The sequence below is a fragment of the Miniopterus schreibersii genome (genome assembly GCF_964146895.1).
Source record: "Miniopterus schreibersii genome assembly, chromosome: 1".
Lineage (NCBI taxonomy): Eukaryota > Metazoa > Chordata > Mammalia > Chiroptera > Miniopteridae > Miniopterus > Miniopterus schreibersii.
The window spans coordinates 179,942,300-179,962,263 of NC_138101.1; the positions used below are offsets into that span (position 1 = coordinate 179,942,300).

At 39.4% G+C, this 19,964-nt stretch overlaps 1 protein-coding gene across 8 annotated transcripts in view; it reads left to right on the plus strand.

Moving 5' to 3' along the window:
* Positions 1 to 19,964, plus strand: part of SIPA1L1 (signal induced proliferation associated 1 like 1) — a 392,555-nt gene that overhangs the window by 260,967 nt on the left and 111,624 nt on the right. For all 8 annotated transcript variants that reach the window (XM_081116818.1, XM_081116817.1, XM_081116822.1 and 5 more), the window contains 2 exons: positions 571 to 2,369; positions 18,826 to 18,956. In XM_081116818.1, the coding sequence (XP_080972944.1) occupies positions 872 to 2,369; positions 18,826 to 18,956 (1,629 nt within the window). In that variant the 5' untranslated portion in view covers positions 571 to 871. The remainder of the gene's footprint in view (positions 1 to 570; positions 2,370 to 18,825; positions 18,957 to 19,964) is intronic.

The following is a 19,964-nucleotide window of genomic DNA, read 5'->3' on the forward strand; positions in this document are numbered from 1 at the left end:
CAGAAGGTGTTAAAAAGTGAGTGTTGCTCCACATTAAATAAAATGATTTTTCAATTTTTAGTCTTGTTAAAAAACTGACTGTGTGTTGCTGTAAGTACTGAACTCTGTTATGTCTCAAACTTTTGGTCAGCATGGTGGTTCGTGATAGTCTGTATTTTTAGAGGTCATTGGAGTGTGTACTTGGTCTGCACTGGGGGCTGGAGCCTTAGTGTCCTGGAATGAGATCCTCCATGTCCTCCGATTATATGAAACAGTTCAATTAAGCTGAAGTATTAATAGTCTTTATATATATGTATGTGTGTGTGTATATATATACACACACACACACACACACATATACATATGTATATGTATATGTGTATATATATTTAATTTAAATGATGGGTTTTATTAAATGCTTTTGCTTTCTTCCTTTCTTTCAAACCTGCTTTGCTAAAATATTGGGTTGTGAACTGTGAACCACATCCATTATGGAGTCTTTTATTTTCATGTGTCTGGTTTTGGCCATTGCATATTTATTTTTAGGTGTATTGATCAAATGCTAATTCCAGTTGTCCTCCTCTCTCTTAGGGAAAGCATGGGATTATGGCAGCCACAGAGTCCCAGTAATACAAGTTCCATTCAGTTTTTTCTGAAAGAAAGCTATCTATCAAAGTGAAGCAAAGGAACTCTCGTGGATTATAATGTTTTGAAGACCTGGATTTTCAGAAGCTTGAAAATAAGGCATCGTTTAACCTTTTAAATGAAAAATATTAAGATCTTATGCAACTGCTGTATTTGCTGGAAACTCTTCTCCAAAAGGGAGGTGCACATTTAAAGCTGGATATGGTGGTTTTTTCTGCAGGGATTTAAGTCTGATTGCTTTCCCATCATGACCAGCTTGAAACGGTCGCAGACGGAGAGGCCTATCGCCACTGACAGGGCCTCAGTGGTCGGCACAGATGGCCCTCCCAAAGTCCACACTGACGACTTCTACATGCGGCGCTTCCGGTCCCAAAACGGCAGCCTGGGGTCCTCGGTCATGGCTCCTGTAGGGCCCCCCCGCAGTGAAGGTCCTCATCATATAACCTCGACCCCCGGAGTCCCAAAGATGGGGGTTAGGGCTAGGATTGCAGATTGGCCCCCAAGGAAGGAAAACGTCAAAGAATCTAGCCGTTCAAGTCAGGAAATAGAAACCTCAAGTTGCCTTGAAAGCATGTCCTCCAAAAGCAGTCCTGTGAGTCAGGGAAGTTCTGTTAGCCTCAATTCCAGTGACTCAGCCATGTTAAAAAGCATACAGAACACACTGAAAAACAAGACGAGGCCGTTGGAGAACATGGACTCCAGATTCCTCATGCCCGAAGCCTACCCCAGCTCCCCTAGGAAGGCTCTCCGCAGGATTCGGCAGCGGAGCAACAGCGACATCACCATAAGTGAGCTTGACGTGGATAGCTTCGATGAATGTATCTCGCCCACTTACAAGACTGGGCCATCACTGCACAGGGAATACGGTAGCACATCTTCAATTGACAAGCAGGGAACGTCTGGAGAGAGCTTCTTTGACTTGCTAAAGGGCTACAAAGATGACAAATCTGACCGAGGTCCAACTCCAACCAAGCTCAGTGACTTTCTCATCACCGGTGGGGGCAAGGGTTCTGGTTTCTCTTTGGATGTTATAGATGGGCCCATCACACAGAGAGACAACCTCAGGCTCTTCAAGGAAAGGGAGAAACCACTCAAGCGACGGTCCAAGTCTGAAACTGGAGACTCTTCCATTTTTCGTAAATTACGCAATGCCAAAGGTGACGAACTTGGGAAATCATCGGATCTTGAAGATAACCGATCAGAAGACTCCGTCAGACCCTGGACGTGTCCAAAGTGCTTTGCCCACTACGATGTCCAGAGTATATTGTTTGACTTGAATGAGGCGATCATGAACAGGCACAATGTCATTAAACGGAGAAACACCACCACAGGGGCTTCGGCAGCTGCTGTAGCATCCTTGGTGTCAGGACCACTGTCCCACTCCACCAGTTTTAACTCCCCAATGGGCAGCACCGAGGACCTGAATTCCAAAGGAAGCCTCGGCATGGACCAGGGAGACGATAAAAGCAATGAACTCGTAATGAGCTGCCCATATTTTCGGAACGAGATTGGTGGAGAGGGTGAAAGGAAAATCAGCCTGTCAAAGTCAAATTCTGGTTCCTTTAGTGGGTGTGAAAGTGCCTCCTTTGAGTCTGCACTCAGCTCCCATTGCACAAATGCAGGAGTGGCAGTACTCGAAGTGCCCAAGGAGAACTTGGTGTTGCATCTGGATCGAGTGAAAAGGTACATTGTGGAACACGTGGACCTCGGCGCCTACTACTACAGGAAATTCTTCTATCAGAAGGGTGAGTGGAGCTCTTGTGTTATTTTAATTTTCTGTGCTGTACTTTCTGAAAGAGAGTACTATTTGGGTTTTTTTTTTTTTTTTTAGAGGTGTGACATAAGATTTTCATGTGTTCCTATTTTTTTTCTTAATGGTAAAATAGTTAAATAGGTATTTGCTGCAACATATTTCTTTTTGCATTTTTTTAGTTCCTCCTTTCAGGTATTAAAAAGTCTTGTATATTAAATATTCATATTTTTAAAAAAATATAAGCTTTGATTTAGTGGATGAGATTATAGTCTTTGTATAGAAGACTTGTGTATCCTTTAGAGATAAATGTTAAAATTGAAAATATTTTAAATATAGCTTTATCTTAAGGATGACAAAGATAATCTTAATGCTACCTTTCATTAATTCAGCACTTTTGTAATTAGTACAGGACCATTGCTTTTCTGCCTCAGAATTCTCATCAGTTAATGGGAATTGTAATGTATTTCTATTTGTTTCACAGGCATTTTAGTGGGAATTAATTACATTATTTGACAGAAGTCACAGAGCCCATAAGTTTCAGAGCGAGGAATCAAATTTAGCTCTTCTGTATTTGAGTTAAAAAAGCACAGAAGAGATAAGTACCCTTAACATGTTGATGACTTCCTTTAGTCTGTTTTTATTCTGTGGGAGAAAATATATACATTTATTGTTGGATCATGCTTTGTACACAGCTTTATCTCAGACTTCGGAGTTTTCAAATTTTATTTAGGTTTATTTTTCTGAATGACATTGCATTTCTAGTACTCATTATGGCTTTAGAATAAAACTTATCATAAGGTTCTCACAAACCCATTGAAGAGGGTTTATTGACCAAAAGAATCTTATCTTGTTACAAGTATGTATGTCTCCTAAATATTTGTGGCAGTGCTCCTGGAATCAACATGATAATGAAGATCCCAATTTCATTTTTTAAGCAATCGTTATTCCTTCAGAATAGTTTTCTGGAGTTCAGATTTTAGAAATCCCTTTTCTTATACTGTCCTTTAAGATACAGGGTATCTCAATGTTGCCATCTTGGCATTTGGGTCCAAATAGTTCTTTGGAGAGGGCTATCCTATGCATTTTAGGATTTTAGCCGCATCCCTGGCCTCTACACTCTAGATGCCAATAGGTGTCCCCTCCCTCACCCCAGTTGTGACAACCTAAAATGTCCCCAGGCATTGCCAAATATTCCTTAGGCAGCAGTAGCGCACCTAATTAAGAATGCTTGATCCATTGTACCTGGGGAAATTATCCACAGGTGTTTCTGAGCTGCCTGCAGGTGGAGGCCATCTTGCTAAAAACCGACACTTTAAGTCCAACATAAGAAAGAACATATTAGTATAATCTTATTTATGTATAGTAAAGTAGGTACTTTTTTCCAGTTAGGCGATATGATAATATTAATAATGAATAATTTTCGAGTACTTATTATGTACTTTCAAGCTCTCTGCCCACTGAGGTAGGTTCCGTTATCGGTGACATTTTCCAGATGAGAAAACTGGGCTTACGTGACATTAGCGGTTAAGCTGTCATGGAGCTAGTGGTGCTGGAAGCAGGATTCCACCTTTCATGTGTCCGACCAGAGACATGTTCTTAACTGCGGTACTCAGCTCTCTGCTATATTAGTCTAAAGGGAGGGAGTATATATTTATGTTTAAATCTGGTAGAAATTTGTTTAAAGTATTTTTCTCTCTCCAAAGTTTGGGATAAATATTTGAATGCCTATATTCCAGAGTAATCCAGCTTAGCTCATAACACTTCATAAATTTAAAAGCCACCAGTCCAAAGTAGTTTCTAATTTGAAGCATGGAAAATACCCTCTTAGCCAGCGTAATTGGAACTGGTTAATTGAAAATATCAGTTAAATCAGGAAATCTTTAAAAAGCATACATATTCAAAGTATTTTATTTTCATTAAAATATATAAAAGTATATTTGCCAAGCTCTTGTGAGGCCAAGGGCTTTTCTTTGACAGTGATTCTATTATTTTGAATTCTGTATTTGTATTAATAGTACAGACCACAAGAGCAAAAACACAGACACTAGCAAAGCAATCAGAATATTTTAAAATATGAGGTTTCATATTTTTTCTCATTTTTTTGTAGCCGTCTCACCCACATCTAATCCAACAGCTTTCTTTTTAGTGACTTTATTAAATCTTTCCAAAGCCTTCAACTTAGTTTTTAGTAGGAACAAGATTTATTTTTTGTGCTCATGTTCCATAAGCTTTCATAATATTTAGTTAAATTTCATAATCACAGCAACAAGTCAACTGGCATAAACAGGTTTGGAAGACATAGCCGACTCTTTGTTGGCAGGGAGTCCAGCTGGTGGGAGCAGAACCCCTGTGTGTGGCACTGGAGATCGCCTGCTAGTGCCGCTGGGCATTCATCACCGTGGCTTACAGAGGGGAGCAGCAGTTAACCCAGGAAGCCAGTTCAGTGAACAGTTATGTAGAGTGTCTGCTGTGTTTTCTTGGGCCACACACCTTAGCATTTTCAAATCAAACGGGTCATTTGTCACAGTATAATGATATACAACTAATTATGACTATGAGTACACCATTTGAAGCTGGTGTTATACCCCTAAAGTATAACTGTGTATTAAAATATTTATGTAATAGCTATACTTCTATCATAGTTACATAATTTGATTTGCCGCAATTAGTGCACCAAGTCTAAGTCATATTCCCTATCCAGAGCCTTAGGGAGCCCATCCTTTTGAAGGAGTCCATCAATGCTAGGTGTAATTTATCTCCCAGCAGCAGTGTATAGCGCTCCCGGCCTGGTTGTCATTCCCACCTCTGTATCACCACATATTTTCTGTTCTTCTGTTTAATGCATTCCCAACTTCATTGTGGCGAAGTCTTTAAGGGAAAACAGTTTCCTTTACTGTATGTACTCTACTGTCATCATTATATGTAAAATTTAATTGAGTTTGGCTGATGTTTTTATAAACATAGTTATTTTGAAAATTTAGTCTTTAGAAGATATTTGGCTTCAACATGTAAGCCCAGTCCATTGCTGGAAAGATCTTGGACTAGCAGAGGAATCCCACTGTTTGCACTTACTAAAATAAGCAACACACCATCAGTGTTCTTTTTTCCGGTCCTTTCTCCTGCTCAGTTCTCTTTGCTCTTTTGCTAGTATGTACGATGTATCTACTGAGACTCACTGAGGATTAAATGGTAGTAATAATATAGCTAACATTTATTGCCATTACTTTGTGCTTTATGCAGACCACCTCACTTAGTGCTCATAGAACCCCAAGGGAAAGCTGTCATTGTGGTAAGTCCAAGTGATGGAACCACAGCCTTCCTAGAGAGGCACAAACTAGGCTGTAGGCAAGCATGAGAATTAATCTGGTCATCTCCCTTTGAGTACATATGTTTTGTGTTTAACTTTTATTTACATAGTCACCATGATGAAAGTACGAGGTAATTCGTAAGTGGAAAATACTAAGTTATAGAATAATTGTTACCCATAGCTGACATGGCTGACTGAGGAGGTGACTTTTTCCTAGCTGTTACTCACCTCATTTGCTGTTCCCAGACAGGACTTTTTCAATTTTGTACTGAGTACACAATTGCCTTTGAGGCACCACCTCCCTGAATCTCACTCAGAGAGATGCATTAATAGAAAAGAGAGGAGCACATGCATTGCCTTGGCTGTGGAATTTGTTGCCCCATCAATCAAAAGGTTGATAGCCTTATCTGATGCTAGGTGGGTGTCATACTCAACATCAGGTTATTGAAGATGCCCTGATAGGGAAGGGCCTCTCCCTGCTGCCCAGTGGCCAGGAAAAGATGCCATTATCTGGTCTGAAGCTCATCTAAGAATATTTCCCCACTCCCAAAAAGAGGGGTACCACTGCTTGTGCACCTGATTATCCTTCTGGTAACTTTAAACACCAGATATGACTGTGTTTTATTGCTCCCCCCCCTCCACCTCCCACCTCCCACCTCCCACCTCCACCTCTCCCCACCCCACCACACACCCATGTTTTGGAGCTCACATCCACACACCCACACAAATCAGGTTCAGCAGTATGCTGGGCCCCAGGATCACCAGTTTGAGACTCCAGCAACGTGGATTTCAGCTGCTATTGTAATGTCCAGTTTTCTTTATTTATCTCCCACCCTCTTGTAATCAGCCATCTTGAACACCATTTCTTTAGAATATATGCACTTAACTTCCTTTGTACTTGAAGTGACAGCTTTAGCTCTCTGTTGTACTCTTAATTTTGCTCTCAGAAGCTATACTTCAAGTTTCAGTTTGTTAAATGAGCATCATTAAGTAGCTATTATATGTTTTAGTAGAGTATTGTACTGTACTTATAGAACATCAGGGGACACCATACAGCTGAGCACATTTGTAAAAACCTTGCTTATTTTGTTCTTTTTTTTTTTTTTTTTAATCCTGTGAGTATAGCATTGTTGTTAGGCTTGAAGAAACTACTATGAGATGCCTTATACTTCAGAGGTTTTTTTAAAAGATAATAATTTTTTTTTTTTTTACTGTTGACACTATTTCACATGTCCCCCATTTCCTCCCCATTGCCTCCCTCCCCTCAGCCTTCACCAGACTATTATCTGTGACCGTGGGCTATTATGCATATATGTTCTTTGGTTAATCTCTTTCAGACCCCCTAGTCCCCTCCTCTCTGAGATCTGTCAGTCTGCTTTATTATCCATGCCTCTTTCTATTTTGTTAGTTTGTTTTGTTCATTAGATTCCACTGTAAGTGAGATCATATGCTATTTGTCTTTCTGTGGCTAGTTTATTTTGCCTAGCATAATAATCTCCAGGTCCATCCATGCTGTTGCAAAGGGTAAGAGTTCCTTCTTTTTTGCAGCTACGTAGTATTCCATTGCGTAAATGTACCACATCTTATTTATCCACTCATCTACTGATGAGTACTTGGGCTGTTTCCAGTCTTGGCTATTGTAAATAACACTGCTATTAACATAGGGGTGCATGTATTCTTTCTGATTGGTGTTTTGGGATAAAGATAATTATTCTGTGTTTAGTTTTTTGATACAGACAGTCTTATATTTCAAGTCAGTGATGAACTCAAGTCAACAAGTCTATTCCACTGAACCACATTGTACTCTGTGCTCTTGAACTTAACAGTTAATTTCTGCCAAAATTAACAGGGAAAGATTTTATATATGTATAACTGATTGTTTTAATGTCCTTTTACTTTTTATTGTGATCACATAAACTGTGTGTAATTTGTTTGAAGGGAGCTCTCTAATTATGCAGTCCTTCTCAGGGAGATTTGGGGCACTAACTTCTTGAGAAACTAGCCTAGGAATGTTCTGCTGCTGACTTTTTACCTGCTCAGGGCTTCTAGTAGCAAGGAGGCTATTAGGTATGAAAGTTTGCATGTTTACTTCTTTGAAAACAAACATCTTCTTCTTTCTTGGCTATGATCTGCCCAGTCCCAACACTGCTTGTCTGAAGTCCGACCTACAGCGCATTCAGGATTCCATGTTACCTGTGCCGTATCAGCTCAGAGGTTCGTGGGAGTTGGTTAAAAGGGAATGTGCTTCAGCTGCTCCTCCATGTTTTATTTTTGAAATCAAGATAGACTGTCAGAGGGCCACATTTGTTTAAACACTTGACGTTACTCAGGGACATCTTTTTTTAGAGCGAGAAGCCAGTGAACAAGGTGCAGGATAGAAACCCACATGGTACCAGAGTTGGGAGGGCTTTCTCAGGCTCTGCTCTGCATGGAGATGTGTTTCCTCCTGGCCCAGTGCATGCATTAGAGGGTAGTTCTCCCTTCCCTTACCCGCCTCACAAGCTCTTGCCTCTCCTAGGCTTGTGATGCCTGTGTGACCCCCTCCCTCCCAAAGATGGAGATGCTCTCCCACCACTGCTTTGAGTCACCCTTCACACCTTGTTTCTGCGCAATGCTTTCCTGATGCACTGGTTCATAACCAGTGTAGGGACTACTGGAAGGCAAGGACCACAGACTAGGCGAGCCCAGTGTATGTTTCACAGATGAATGAATGTTTGGTGCTGATGTGAAGTATAAGACTTACTGATCTGAGGAGTCAGTGTATCTTGTATTTATAGCATCAGGTAGAGGCAATGAGGGCCCCCTGTGTATATGACCTTGTGTTATATGCCAGACACCAAATTAATACATTGTAGTTACTTTTCCTCTCTTTCCAGGAAATGAGACCACAAACAAGTCTGTGTGGTCACAGTGGTTTTGTGGAAATTAACTAAGACCACCAATTGATCCCCACAGGCCCAAAACACCATTATTGAGACCAGTTCTTACAATTGTAAACTTTATTAGACACAACTGATGGATGCTAAAATCAGTAGGTGACAGTTTAAGGAGAAACAGGAGAAGCAGGATTTGCATAATTTCAAACTATCTTCCCAAAAATATTTGTAAACAATAAGGAGAAAGATAGTAACATTATGGTGAGGACACCTGGCAGACGCCACCTTAGGCAAGTGAATCAAGTGGGGTCCTTAGGCAAGTGGGGTCCGTATCTTGAACCCCATGAAATGATGAACCGAGAAGGTTGTATCATTTCTGTGATTCTCTTGCCCAAAATGCATAACCTTAGGCCAATCAGGTGAAATCACCAAGCCCAAATTGAGTAATGAAATCTCTTCAAATGTGTCAAAGTCACGAAAAACAAGTAAAGATTGAAAAACTGTTACAGACTGCAGGGAGCTAAGGAGAAATGACAGCCAACTGCAATATGGGATCCTGAATGGGATTTCAAAGCCAAAAAGAACATAGTGGAAAAACCGGTGAAATTTGAGTCAGATCTTTAGTTAACAGGATTGTTTAATTTCCTGGTTCTGATTAATGATGATTGTACAGTGTGTAGTTACATAAGATGTTAACATCCATTGGGAGAGACTGGGTTAGGGATCTATGGAAACTCCCTGTACTGTTTTTGCAACTTTTCTGTAAGTCTAAAAGCAGTCAAGATAAAAAGCGAAAAACCCAAAAACCTTTCAGGTATAGTCAATAACGGTGGATAAGATACGAACAATGGCTAACATGGATGCACGAAAATGACAGTGCTTCCCCAACGTCCTACATTAAAGTGCCGACCATACTCACTGCTGCCCAGGTACCAAAGAATTCTGTGCTGGTTCGTAGTCTCAAGGAAATAAGGGCCCTTTCCATCTGTTATTTTAGTGTAGTTGATAACACATAAGAGGGCTTGTCACCTGTTTTCCAAATGTATACCTCCTTATAACTTCAGACACCAGCGAGTCCCCTCGTCCTAAACACAAAAATTAGGTGCTCAAAAAATATTTGCTTTATTGTATCAATTTCTTTCCTGGTCTTCTCACGGAGCCTCTTTTTCCCATGGGGACGCCATTCCTCTGAGCTTCAGGACAGTGAGAGGAGAGATCTTTCTAACTGAATTCAAGTCACATAGAAGCATTTTATGATGTAAAAACAGCAGAAGCAACCTCTAAATATATATGAACATTTAGTCAACAAGCATGTAGACTATGCATGGTCCCTGCCCTCATGAGTAGCAGTCACTTCTGCCTTCACTGAATTTCTGGCTGCCTCTGAGGGACTGCTTCCAAATCCTTCAACAACATTTTATATAGGAAGACACCTTGCTGCAATATCCCTGTAAGGGATAACAAAGGATGTTTTAAATACAAAGAAACTGAGTTAGAAACAGGTGTCTCATTGTAATTTTTTTCATTTGGATGTTAAATACTTTTTTCCCCTGAGCTGACATTTGAATTAGTATTAATGAGTATTAAAAGTAAAGAATTACATTACTGTGCAACCGTTTAAAATATTATTTAGCCCAGCCGGGCATGGCTCAGCGGTTGAGCGTCGACCTAGGATCCAGGTGATCGGGGTTCGATTCCCGGTCAGGGCACATGCTCTGGTTGCGGGCTCAATCAATGACTCTCTCACTATTGATGTTTCTATCTCTCTCTCCCCCTCTCCTTTCCTCTCTCTGAAATCAATAAAGATATATTTAAAATAATAATAATAATAAAATATTATTTATACTCATTGACCATTAGTAAACCAAATACATTTTTGTACTTTTAAAAATCTTCCTATTATAAAAGTTATATATATTCATTACAGAAAAGTTAGTAACTGGAGAAAATAAGAAAATTAATCTTGTTTGATACTAGTGATTTTATTTCTGTCTCATATTTTTTAATACATGAATATTCATTTTTTAAGTAAAGTAAGGATCATTAAATACAGTCTTATATATATATTTTTCATGATTTCATAATTGATTATGCCATCTTTTAAAGTTTCCAGCTGTTTTCCAGTTTCTCATTATCACAAGTAATGCTTACATCAGATGTCCCTGATTTTTGCTTCCCCCCCCCCCCACCATTGACCCTTTTTGTAGTTTGGTGAAATCTGTGGACTGTCTTTAGAATAATGTTTTTAAGTGCATTAAATAAAAGCACAAAGCGTTGCAAGCATATTAAAATACAGTTGCAAAAGTGTTTAAAAATTTGTGACATACTAAAGGATATCTATGCTTCTTTCTTATTGCATTAACAAAAGATCTAGCTTCAGGTCTGATAAGCTACCATAATGTCAAAGTAGTGATGAGTATAATCAATATTTTGATATACCTGCAACCACTGAATATGATATGATTTCTATTGTCAAAATCACATGTACAGCTAATATTACTGTAGTTTGTTGCCTACATTTATAATGAACAGAAATGCTACATTTTGTTTAGAAGTTAGTGAAAATAAAGATATAATTTTTTATTCAAGTTCATGGAACCCCTAATTTTTATCCATAGAGAAGTTAAAAAACCTCTGGCCTTATATAAATGACCTTGATGTGTAAATTTTTTCCACATGTTCAATTATTTCCATAAGGTAGAGCCCTGTAAGTGAAATGGTGTGAACTTGACAGGAGTCTTAAGAAAGCTTAGACCAAAAAGGTCTGACTGATAGGTTTGACTGTATTGTTTAACATTTTCTTGCCTGCTTTGAATATTTACAGTTTTTATTTTTGAACATTTATTATAGGCCCAAAACATTTTTATTTCTTTGATCACTAGTGAGATTGAATTTTTTTTCTTTATTGTTGAAAGTATTACAGATGTCCCCTTTTTCCCCCATTAATCCCCTTCACCCTGTATCCACCCCCTCCCCCCAGGCCTTCCCCATACCAATGTCTGTGCCCATAGGTTATGCGTATAGTGAGACTGAATTTTTAAAAATATAATTATTGGCTATTTGTTATAGTTTGATAATGGCCAATAAAAAGTCTCCACTTTTGACTCCATTAATCTTATTTTTCCTTTGTTTCAAATAGAATTTTCTTTGTATTTTTTCCTTTAATCACTTTGATACAATTTGTTAATGTCAGCGTAACTTCATATTAAAGCCTACCTTTTATTGGCAAGTTAAGGGGATAGTTGGTCACATGCAGTTTTAAACCCCGCTATTGTCACACAGTTTTGGCAAACATACCACCTACTTTTTAAAATTTTATATTTTAATTATAGCTGTCATTCAGTATTATTTTATAATAGGTTCAGGTATATGCATAGTGGTTAGACACATGTAATTTATGAAGTGGTTCCCCCCAATAAGTCTAGTACCCACCTGGCACTATACATCATTATTACAATATGACTGACTGTATTTCCTGTGCTGTACTTTACATCCCCTGACTATTCTGTAACTGCCAATTTGTACTTCTTAATCCCTTCACCTTTGTCACCCAGTCCTGCAAGCCCTCTCCCATCTGGCAGCCGTCAGTTTGACCTCTGTATCTATGAATCCCTGACAGACCACCCTACTTTGTAAATTACTTATGGAAAGAAGAATTGGACAATTGCTTTTCCGTAACAATGATTATACGCCAGTCATGTAAATGCCCTCATTCATTTCTCTGACCTGCTTTTGATTATGATGCAAAGTGTTAGGCTGTTTAGTTCTCATGGAACCTCCGCCCATCTAATTAGGATGAGCCCTCCGAGGTTCAGAGCCTGAGAATCTGAGTGGTGTACTTCTCTGAAAGAGCCATTTCTTTAACCGTTGGACTCTGTTACCTCCGTTTTGGCAAACCTGTGCTTCATTTGAAAAGCAGGCTATGCTTCTGCTGCCCTTTTTTTTTTTTCTTAACTTTTGGACCTGTCATATGTAGTAAGATGTAATAAGTTGCATGAAGATAAAGTAACTGAACAACTTGAACCCAGTAGGCAGAGATAGACAGCTTTATAGAAGCATGTTAGTTTCACCCAAATTCTCTATCTCATGAAAATACTGAGCTAATGAGAATATTGAGGGTCAAAGTTCATGTTGATGACTGCACTGACTTTGGCATACTTGTAGCCTGCCAAGTAGATAATTTTAAGAGAAAATAGTTTAAAATGGTGAAATAATTTTAATTCCAGCTAATAAAGTTAAGTTGTCATTGCTCCATTCTTTACTAGTATCTTTAGTGTCCCCCTTCTGTGGTGACTTAAGATGCCTTTTCTAGAGAAAATGAAAGAGTTCATTTTTCCTTCTGCATGGTCAAATTAGGGTAACTAAGACCAGAATGTGAACCTTTTTGTGATTGTAACATCTGTTGCTATGTTATATATAATATAATGCTTCCTGCAATGGTTGATACCAATCGACAGTGCACCAGCAGCGCATGAATGAACGTATTACCCCTCTACCAAGGACCAGTTTTTGCTTCAGAAATGTTGCTAATTTTCTTAGGAGTGAGATCGTGACTAGTGTTACTTACTTTCTGTTTTTTTGATTTGTGTTTATCAGTTTGTTTTTCCTATTTAAAATTCTAAGTTAACAATTCTAAGGAAATATTTAAGCCGTGAATTATAACTTTGCATATGTTTTATAAAAACTAAAAATGTATTTTTGTCCATAGTTATACACAGTTCCAGATTATGCTCCCTAGGGAAATGTACAACTGACTATTGATACGAAGTCTGCAAATAGCAGAGGAAAAAACAGAAATTGCTGGTTGGAGCCCTACAACGCTTGTGATTGTATTTTTCTTTCCTTTTTTACAGTTAAAATGCCAGGCTTAACTTTTTGCCTTGTGCACACATACTTATATGTAGATCATAACCAGGTGATGTTAAGTGTACTGGATCTAATTACTTGGAGCTTTTAACTATTTATTACTTTCCCTCTCTAAGAATGTGAAATTATTGTTTATTATTGTAAATATGTCAACCAAAAATATAGCTATTTGTGTGGAAAATTCTAGTGATGGCAGAACTACTTACTCATTGGCACTCTGTACAATCCTTGTGACAACTCAAGAACCAGAACTAATAAGAAAACTTCAGGCTAAACATTTGTTTAGGTGTTAAATAAGAAAAGTGAAGGTGGGGGAAATAACACATATATGGAAAAAAACATTAATATTGCTCCCTTTATACACAGTGAATCCTTAGCTCAATAGCACAGCAAGGGATAAAGCCGCAGATGTGATCTGGCTAGTTAATCCCTTTAGGTACCAAATTTTATTTAACTATAATACAATTTTGGAAACTTTTTAGAAGATAATGTTATTTAAAATGGTTAAGAAAATGAACTTTGGAATCGGTTGTTCAAATAATGTGTTTGAGTTTTGGCACTGTTGCTTACTAGTTGTGGCTAAGAAGTGACTCTCTCTAAATTATAGTTTCCACATCAATGAAAAAGAAGGAAAAATATGTGAATATTGGAGTGCTTGGTAAGGTGCTTCATTTTGCTGCATTGTATCTAATATAGTGACTCTAATGTAGTGATTGCAGCATTGGTTTGGGGCATTCCATCATGCTGGCACTAAAATATCATTATTTTTGGTTATGTAATACCTGCATTTCAAGTCATCCATCAGCAGATTTATCTACCGTACTATCCAATTCCTCTTCGCTTCCTCTGGCTTTTGTCATCTGGAATTCTCTCATCCCAGGCCCCCAGCCTTTCCTTAACACTCATGGCTGCAGCTCCCCTGTCCTGGTTCCTTCTCTTCCCCTTCCACAGCCCTTCTGCCCCAAAGACAGAGCTGATTGTGGGTCTGGTTGAAGAGCTCTCTGCAATTGGTGGTTAGCTTCATTAGCAAAAGATAGAGGTAGATGTCTGGTAGGAATAAATGAAAAATGCTGCAGCATGGAGCAAGTAAGAGGTGCTACCCAAAGGCCATGGTCTGAGGGGAAGGACTGCAGTCCAGTGAAATTGAAGAACAGGCAGAGCCAAGAGTGGCCAGAAGGACCAGACTGAGGGCACCTCTAAAAGGCTGGTGTTTAGTTAAAAAAATCTGAGTCATTTGTCTTGAGATCAAAATTTAAGGTCTGGGAGATTCAACTTAAGGTGACTTGCAGAACCAGACTCCTCCGCCATTGCATTAGGATTTTGAATTAAATAAAGTTGTGCTTGTGTAGAAATGGTTTTTTCCCTACACCTCTATAATAATTCTCACTCAAGTTGAAGGGCTTTTTGAATAAGCAGAGTCTAATCGTGATGGTAGTGAGTTTAGCACAGGAAACCAGACCAGAATCTTCATCTACACCAATGAAACTGCAGTAGATGAAGACCAAACAGAAATGCTTTTTGGAAATAATAGTGAGAGCTCTCTTTTAGTAAAAGAAGATTGATGTTTCTGCACAAACACTCATACAAGTTTTGAAAGCTCTTCCCAGAGTTATCAAACCAGAGATGAGTGTGTTTAAAGGCAGAATCTGAAGAAAGTGTTAGGAGTTAGTTTACAATTTCCTCCTCACCATTTCCCCAACTCAGAAATATACTTCTTAAGCAGCTGGGGAAAATTGCACAAAAATATAGTTGGGCGTTGATGATGACACACAAAAAAACATTTAAGTGATCTTTAATTTTTTGTTTTCTTTTAAATTAACATTTGTCATTTTTATGTAGGGTTTAGTTTCATTTTAAAATAACACCGTATTAGTTTATCTGACAATTTATACTAAAATGATTGTTTAATATTTATCTTTTTATAAACTTACATTATTTGTGGTGTGACGTTTCTAAACTTTTGTATTTGAAATGTATTAAATATTTGGTTTCACTAATTTGTAGTTTTATGAATTCTTAACACTTTTAAGTAAAGTATTAGTATTACTATACCAAGTAAACACTTCATTTTGCTCAAATATTTACTCTTTTAGGGGATGTCTGATGTTTCAGATGAGACCTGGAGGATGAGAGGACTTTAGTCAAATAAAGAAGAGTTGTGGGAAGATTGTTGTAGGTTGAGCTTTTCTAGTGAGAAAGGGCAGCGAGTTTGAACAGCTGGGAGCAGTTCAGTACAGGTGGTCCTCAGAGTTCAGAAGGACGATGGAAAGTCTAAGTTGAAACTGGAGTGATAGGTGGCTGACAGGGTGGGGGGCCTGTGGGAAGCCATGAAAGCTATGCAAGGACCCTTGGGAAATGCGGGGAAGGATTTTAGACTAAATGGTGGTCAGATTTGCATTCTAGAAGGGTCATCTGGCTGCTGTGTCAACAAATTGGATCAAAGCAAACTAGTTAGAAGACACATGAACATCCAGGCAGATGATGAGGGGAAGTCAGTGCTGCGGGATGGAGAAAAAGTGGAGAGATTTGAGTGAGACGTAGGAACTGTAGTCTGCAGGGTCTGACGATGGATCTGGTGGGAGCAGCGACGTGAATGTGGTAGCATTCTGTAGAAATCGGGCTGCGGGGAGAGCTTCGTAGGTTTGGTGGAAGGTGGTGGGTTCACTTTTGCGGATGCCCATGGGACAGATGGACAGAGTTCCACTAAGCAGATGTAGAGATTGAGGGCTCACAGAAGTCTGGAGTGGACATGTAGACTTTTGAGAGTCATGTGCGTCCAGGTCGCAGTTGAAGTTCTGAGAGTGGATGGAGTATTCGGGATAGGAAGAGGAAGGGAAACTGAGTAATAACCAGAGTGGTAGAAGGAAGATAGGAGAGGGTGCTGTTGCCGAAGCCAGGGAGAGTGTTTTCAAGGGGGGAAGAAATGAAATGATCAACTGAGGCAGATGTTAGGGAGAGTTTGTGCAAGATAAGGACCAGCATATCTATCTGTTTTTAACAAAGGCCATCATTGGTTACTGCAGTAGAAGTCAGATTACAGTGATTCGAAGGGGAGGAATTAGGCAGCCCTTTTAAGAATTTCGCAAAGAGGAGTTACCCTGAAGGGGGGGTGCTAAGGAATTGAGGGTGTGTTCTATTTAAAGACAAAGGAGACTTGAGCTTGGTTAAATGACTATGGGAATGAGCAAGGAGAGGGGGAGAAGTCAGAGATGAAGGGAGGGTGGTCAAGGCATCAGTGTCCCTGGGCAGGTGGACTGCGTGGAGGCCAGCATTCAGGGTGAGCTTGAGTTTTGACTTGTAAAGAGAAGGAAGCAGAGGTCCAGGTCCAGGTGAGTTTGTGTGTGTGATGGAAAATGAAGGCACTTATTTCTGAAGTGGCTGCTTTATTTTCTCTGTGATTTAGACAGCGTGATCATCTGCTGAGACAGGAGAAAGCCGGTGCTTGGGGTCGAAGATCAGAGAATGTTTGATATGTCTGCCCTGAAGTGGGGAGCTGGCCAGGGGCAGCTTGGGAATGAGTTGAGGTTGTTGAAGATGAATTGACAGTGGCCTGATATACGTATTTGTGAATTTCCCCAGCAGCAGAGAGCAGCAGTCTCACCTGCCCTTCCTGAGGTTTGTTGGGTATGATGGCGGAGTTTCTAGAGGGTCAGGTTTCAGTTGAATCCCTTACAGGCAAGGAGCAGAATATGAGTGTGTCTTTTCAGTTGTCTGCTTTTTTATTCTATCTATGTCTGTCCCCTTCCTTTCTGTTTTCTTCCTTGTTGTCAGTTGTTCTATCGCATTGCTGTCTGCGTGCAAGTGTCTGTCAGCCCTACACTCTGGACTTTGTCAACATCTGGAATTATCACACCTCTGAAATAAAGCTGTGGGTTTGAAGACCAGACAGCCAAGCTTATTAAAGTTACGTGCAAAGTAAGAGTAAATCACCTCTGAGTGTCACTCTCACTTGCTGTGCTTTGAGGGTGTACACGAACGTTTGTATGTAGATTTTGTGACATTGGGTTGTTTCTCAGTTGTCCGTGTATGAGATGTTTGTTGCCTGCATTGCCATGTGCTTTTCTTTCTCTAGTCTCCATGGATTATGATAACCTCCTTAGAGAGCCCTCCATATTTATGATTATATTTTTATGGTTATTAGTACATGCAAAGTATTTTCATATGCATTTCCTAAATTTTAAAACTACAGATTATTTTTTCTGTTTCTTATTATCCTCGTGGATTTTCAAATACTTACATATTTTGTATGGGAATAACATGTATTTTCAGATGTTTACGCATTTTGTGTGAGAGTAACATACCACAACTCAGTCATTTAGTCATGTCACATGTAAATGATGAAGGGCAATGTGAAGTAATTTGCAAGTTTGAAAAATAAGTTATTTAACATTTCATGCATTTCTGTGTTTTATGGACTTCTTCATCTGTGAACATCTCATGTATGTATCAATGATTTTAAATTTTTTTTAAAAGTACACACACACACACCCACATGCGTGCGCCCACCCCTACTCAGGTGCACAGTAAATATCATTTTTAAAAAATTTTCTGTAAATTAATTTCATTTTGATCCTGACCTTTGTTCTTGTCAGGAGGAAGGTTGGCCAGTCATAAGGGGACTTTCCCTTAATCCCCCAAAGTTCTGCTAAGGTTTAGGGCCTTGAAAAGAATTCTCTGAATCATAATAAGTCACCTGGCCACACAGGTTACCTAGGAGAGGCCTGTCATTCCAGGCCACACATTCCCTCCGGCTTCACTGGCTTTGTGGGATGCCCTTTGTGCTCACTACATGGAAACAGCCATTGGTGAGGCCCAGCTCTCTGGAAGGGGGCTTACGCCTCCCTGGGGCACTTTGCTCTTTTCTGGGATCCCCTGTGCCATCCATCATCCTTGGGCTCCCTGGGACCAGGGTGCTGCTCAGTGGTGCACAGACCTTTCTTCTCACTCCAATCCAGGGAAATCTATTTTTAATCTGGAGGAAATCCCTCTGTCTTCAAACTCTGTTTTCAGTAGATTTCGGGGGGTTTTTTGGTTTGGTTTGTTTTTAAAGAAAAGCTGAATATCTTAGACACAAACTTTCCCTTTGGTAACGAGTAACACACAGTGTAGCCTATTTCAATGGTAGAATGTAGGGAGGAAACACAAATTTCTTTTTTAAAAACTAGTAAAGTAGTAGTGTGAGTTGTAGAGTAGGAAAAAAACTCAACAGGCCACCTCTCTTCAGTGTTACCTGCTCTGAAACTAACTACACCTGTGTAGCCAAGTCCTTGTTTTTATAATGCATTGAAAAATATTAATATCTCTTAAATGTGTTTACATTTTATTGATATAAAGTAATTTCTGAGTGATCTAAATAGCCAATAGAACATAACATTTTGTTTTGTCTTATTTTACTTAAGAGCACTGGAACTATTTTGGGGCTGATGAGAATCTTGGGCCAGTGGCTGTGAGCATTCGAAGGGAAAAACCAGAAGAAATGAAAGAAAATGGATTTCCTTACAACTACCGAATAATATTTAGAACTAGCGAGGTAAGTTGCACACGAGAAAGGTGAGACTTAATGGACATGAGGGAAAAAGTATAGTGGTAGCAGTAGCAAAGCAATTAAATTTAATATCGCATGGTCACAAATGTCTCCAAAAGAAACAAAGCCCCCTTTCATTCATTCTGGTGGTGATAGGGGTGGACATAATGGTTAGAGCCAGAGTCTTGTTTTCCACTGAACTGTGGATAGATGCAATAAATGAATGGGAGTTTCGATTCAGACAAAGATATGTTCATTATGTGGGGCCCAAGGAAACTGGAGCCTTCAGAATCCCAAATGGGATATTGCCTGTCCTGCTTGGGCTGCCAGGGAACACTGAGCCAATGGAGGAGCTGAGGTGGTTACACACGAGAGAGCATCACCCAGGACTGAAGGCATTCTTCCACACTATTGCTTAGGACACTTCTGACCCAAGAGGGGAAAATATTTTCTTCCACTTTCACTTCACCTTCTCTCTTGGACCTATTCTCTGAGGCCCAGAACATGCACTGTTAGAACCAGAGGCTATCTAATGTGGGTGGAACAGACTCCTGGAGCAATTTAGGAATTTCTCTAAGTACATATACTATATTAGTTTTTTTTATTTTAAAATGAAACCCAGGTTTAAAAAGAAAAAGAAAAAGAAAGTAGCTAACAAAGCATTTCTGAAAAACTCAGGGACCAGTTTGGGATTATGAAATTCTTCTGTTGTCCCTCTAACCATGTGTAGTTGTGCCGATTATCCAAGTATTGCCTCTGGGCACTTTAGGGTCATTGTTACACATTAATGCCTCATGCCCCCTTGAGGTATCTAGAAAATAATAGTTTTGAAACTGGTTTAAATAGAGCATTTGGCTTTATTTCCCCCATTGAGTTTCAGGGGTTGGCCTCACTTAGTCATTGTTCCTAAGCTCGAACTCTGGGGAAATTAAAAATAAGATTTTTAAAGGCATGACTTTAATATCTAATGTGTTACATATAGTGGCCAGAGTGAAATGAAGAACATGCTCCATT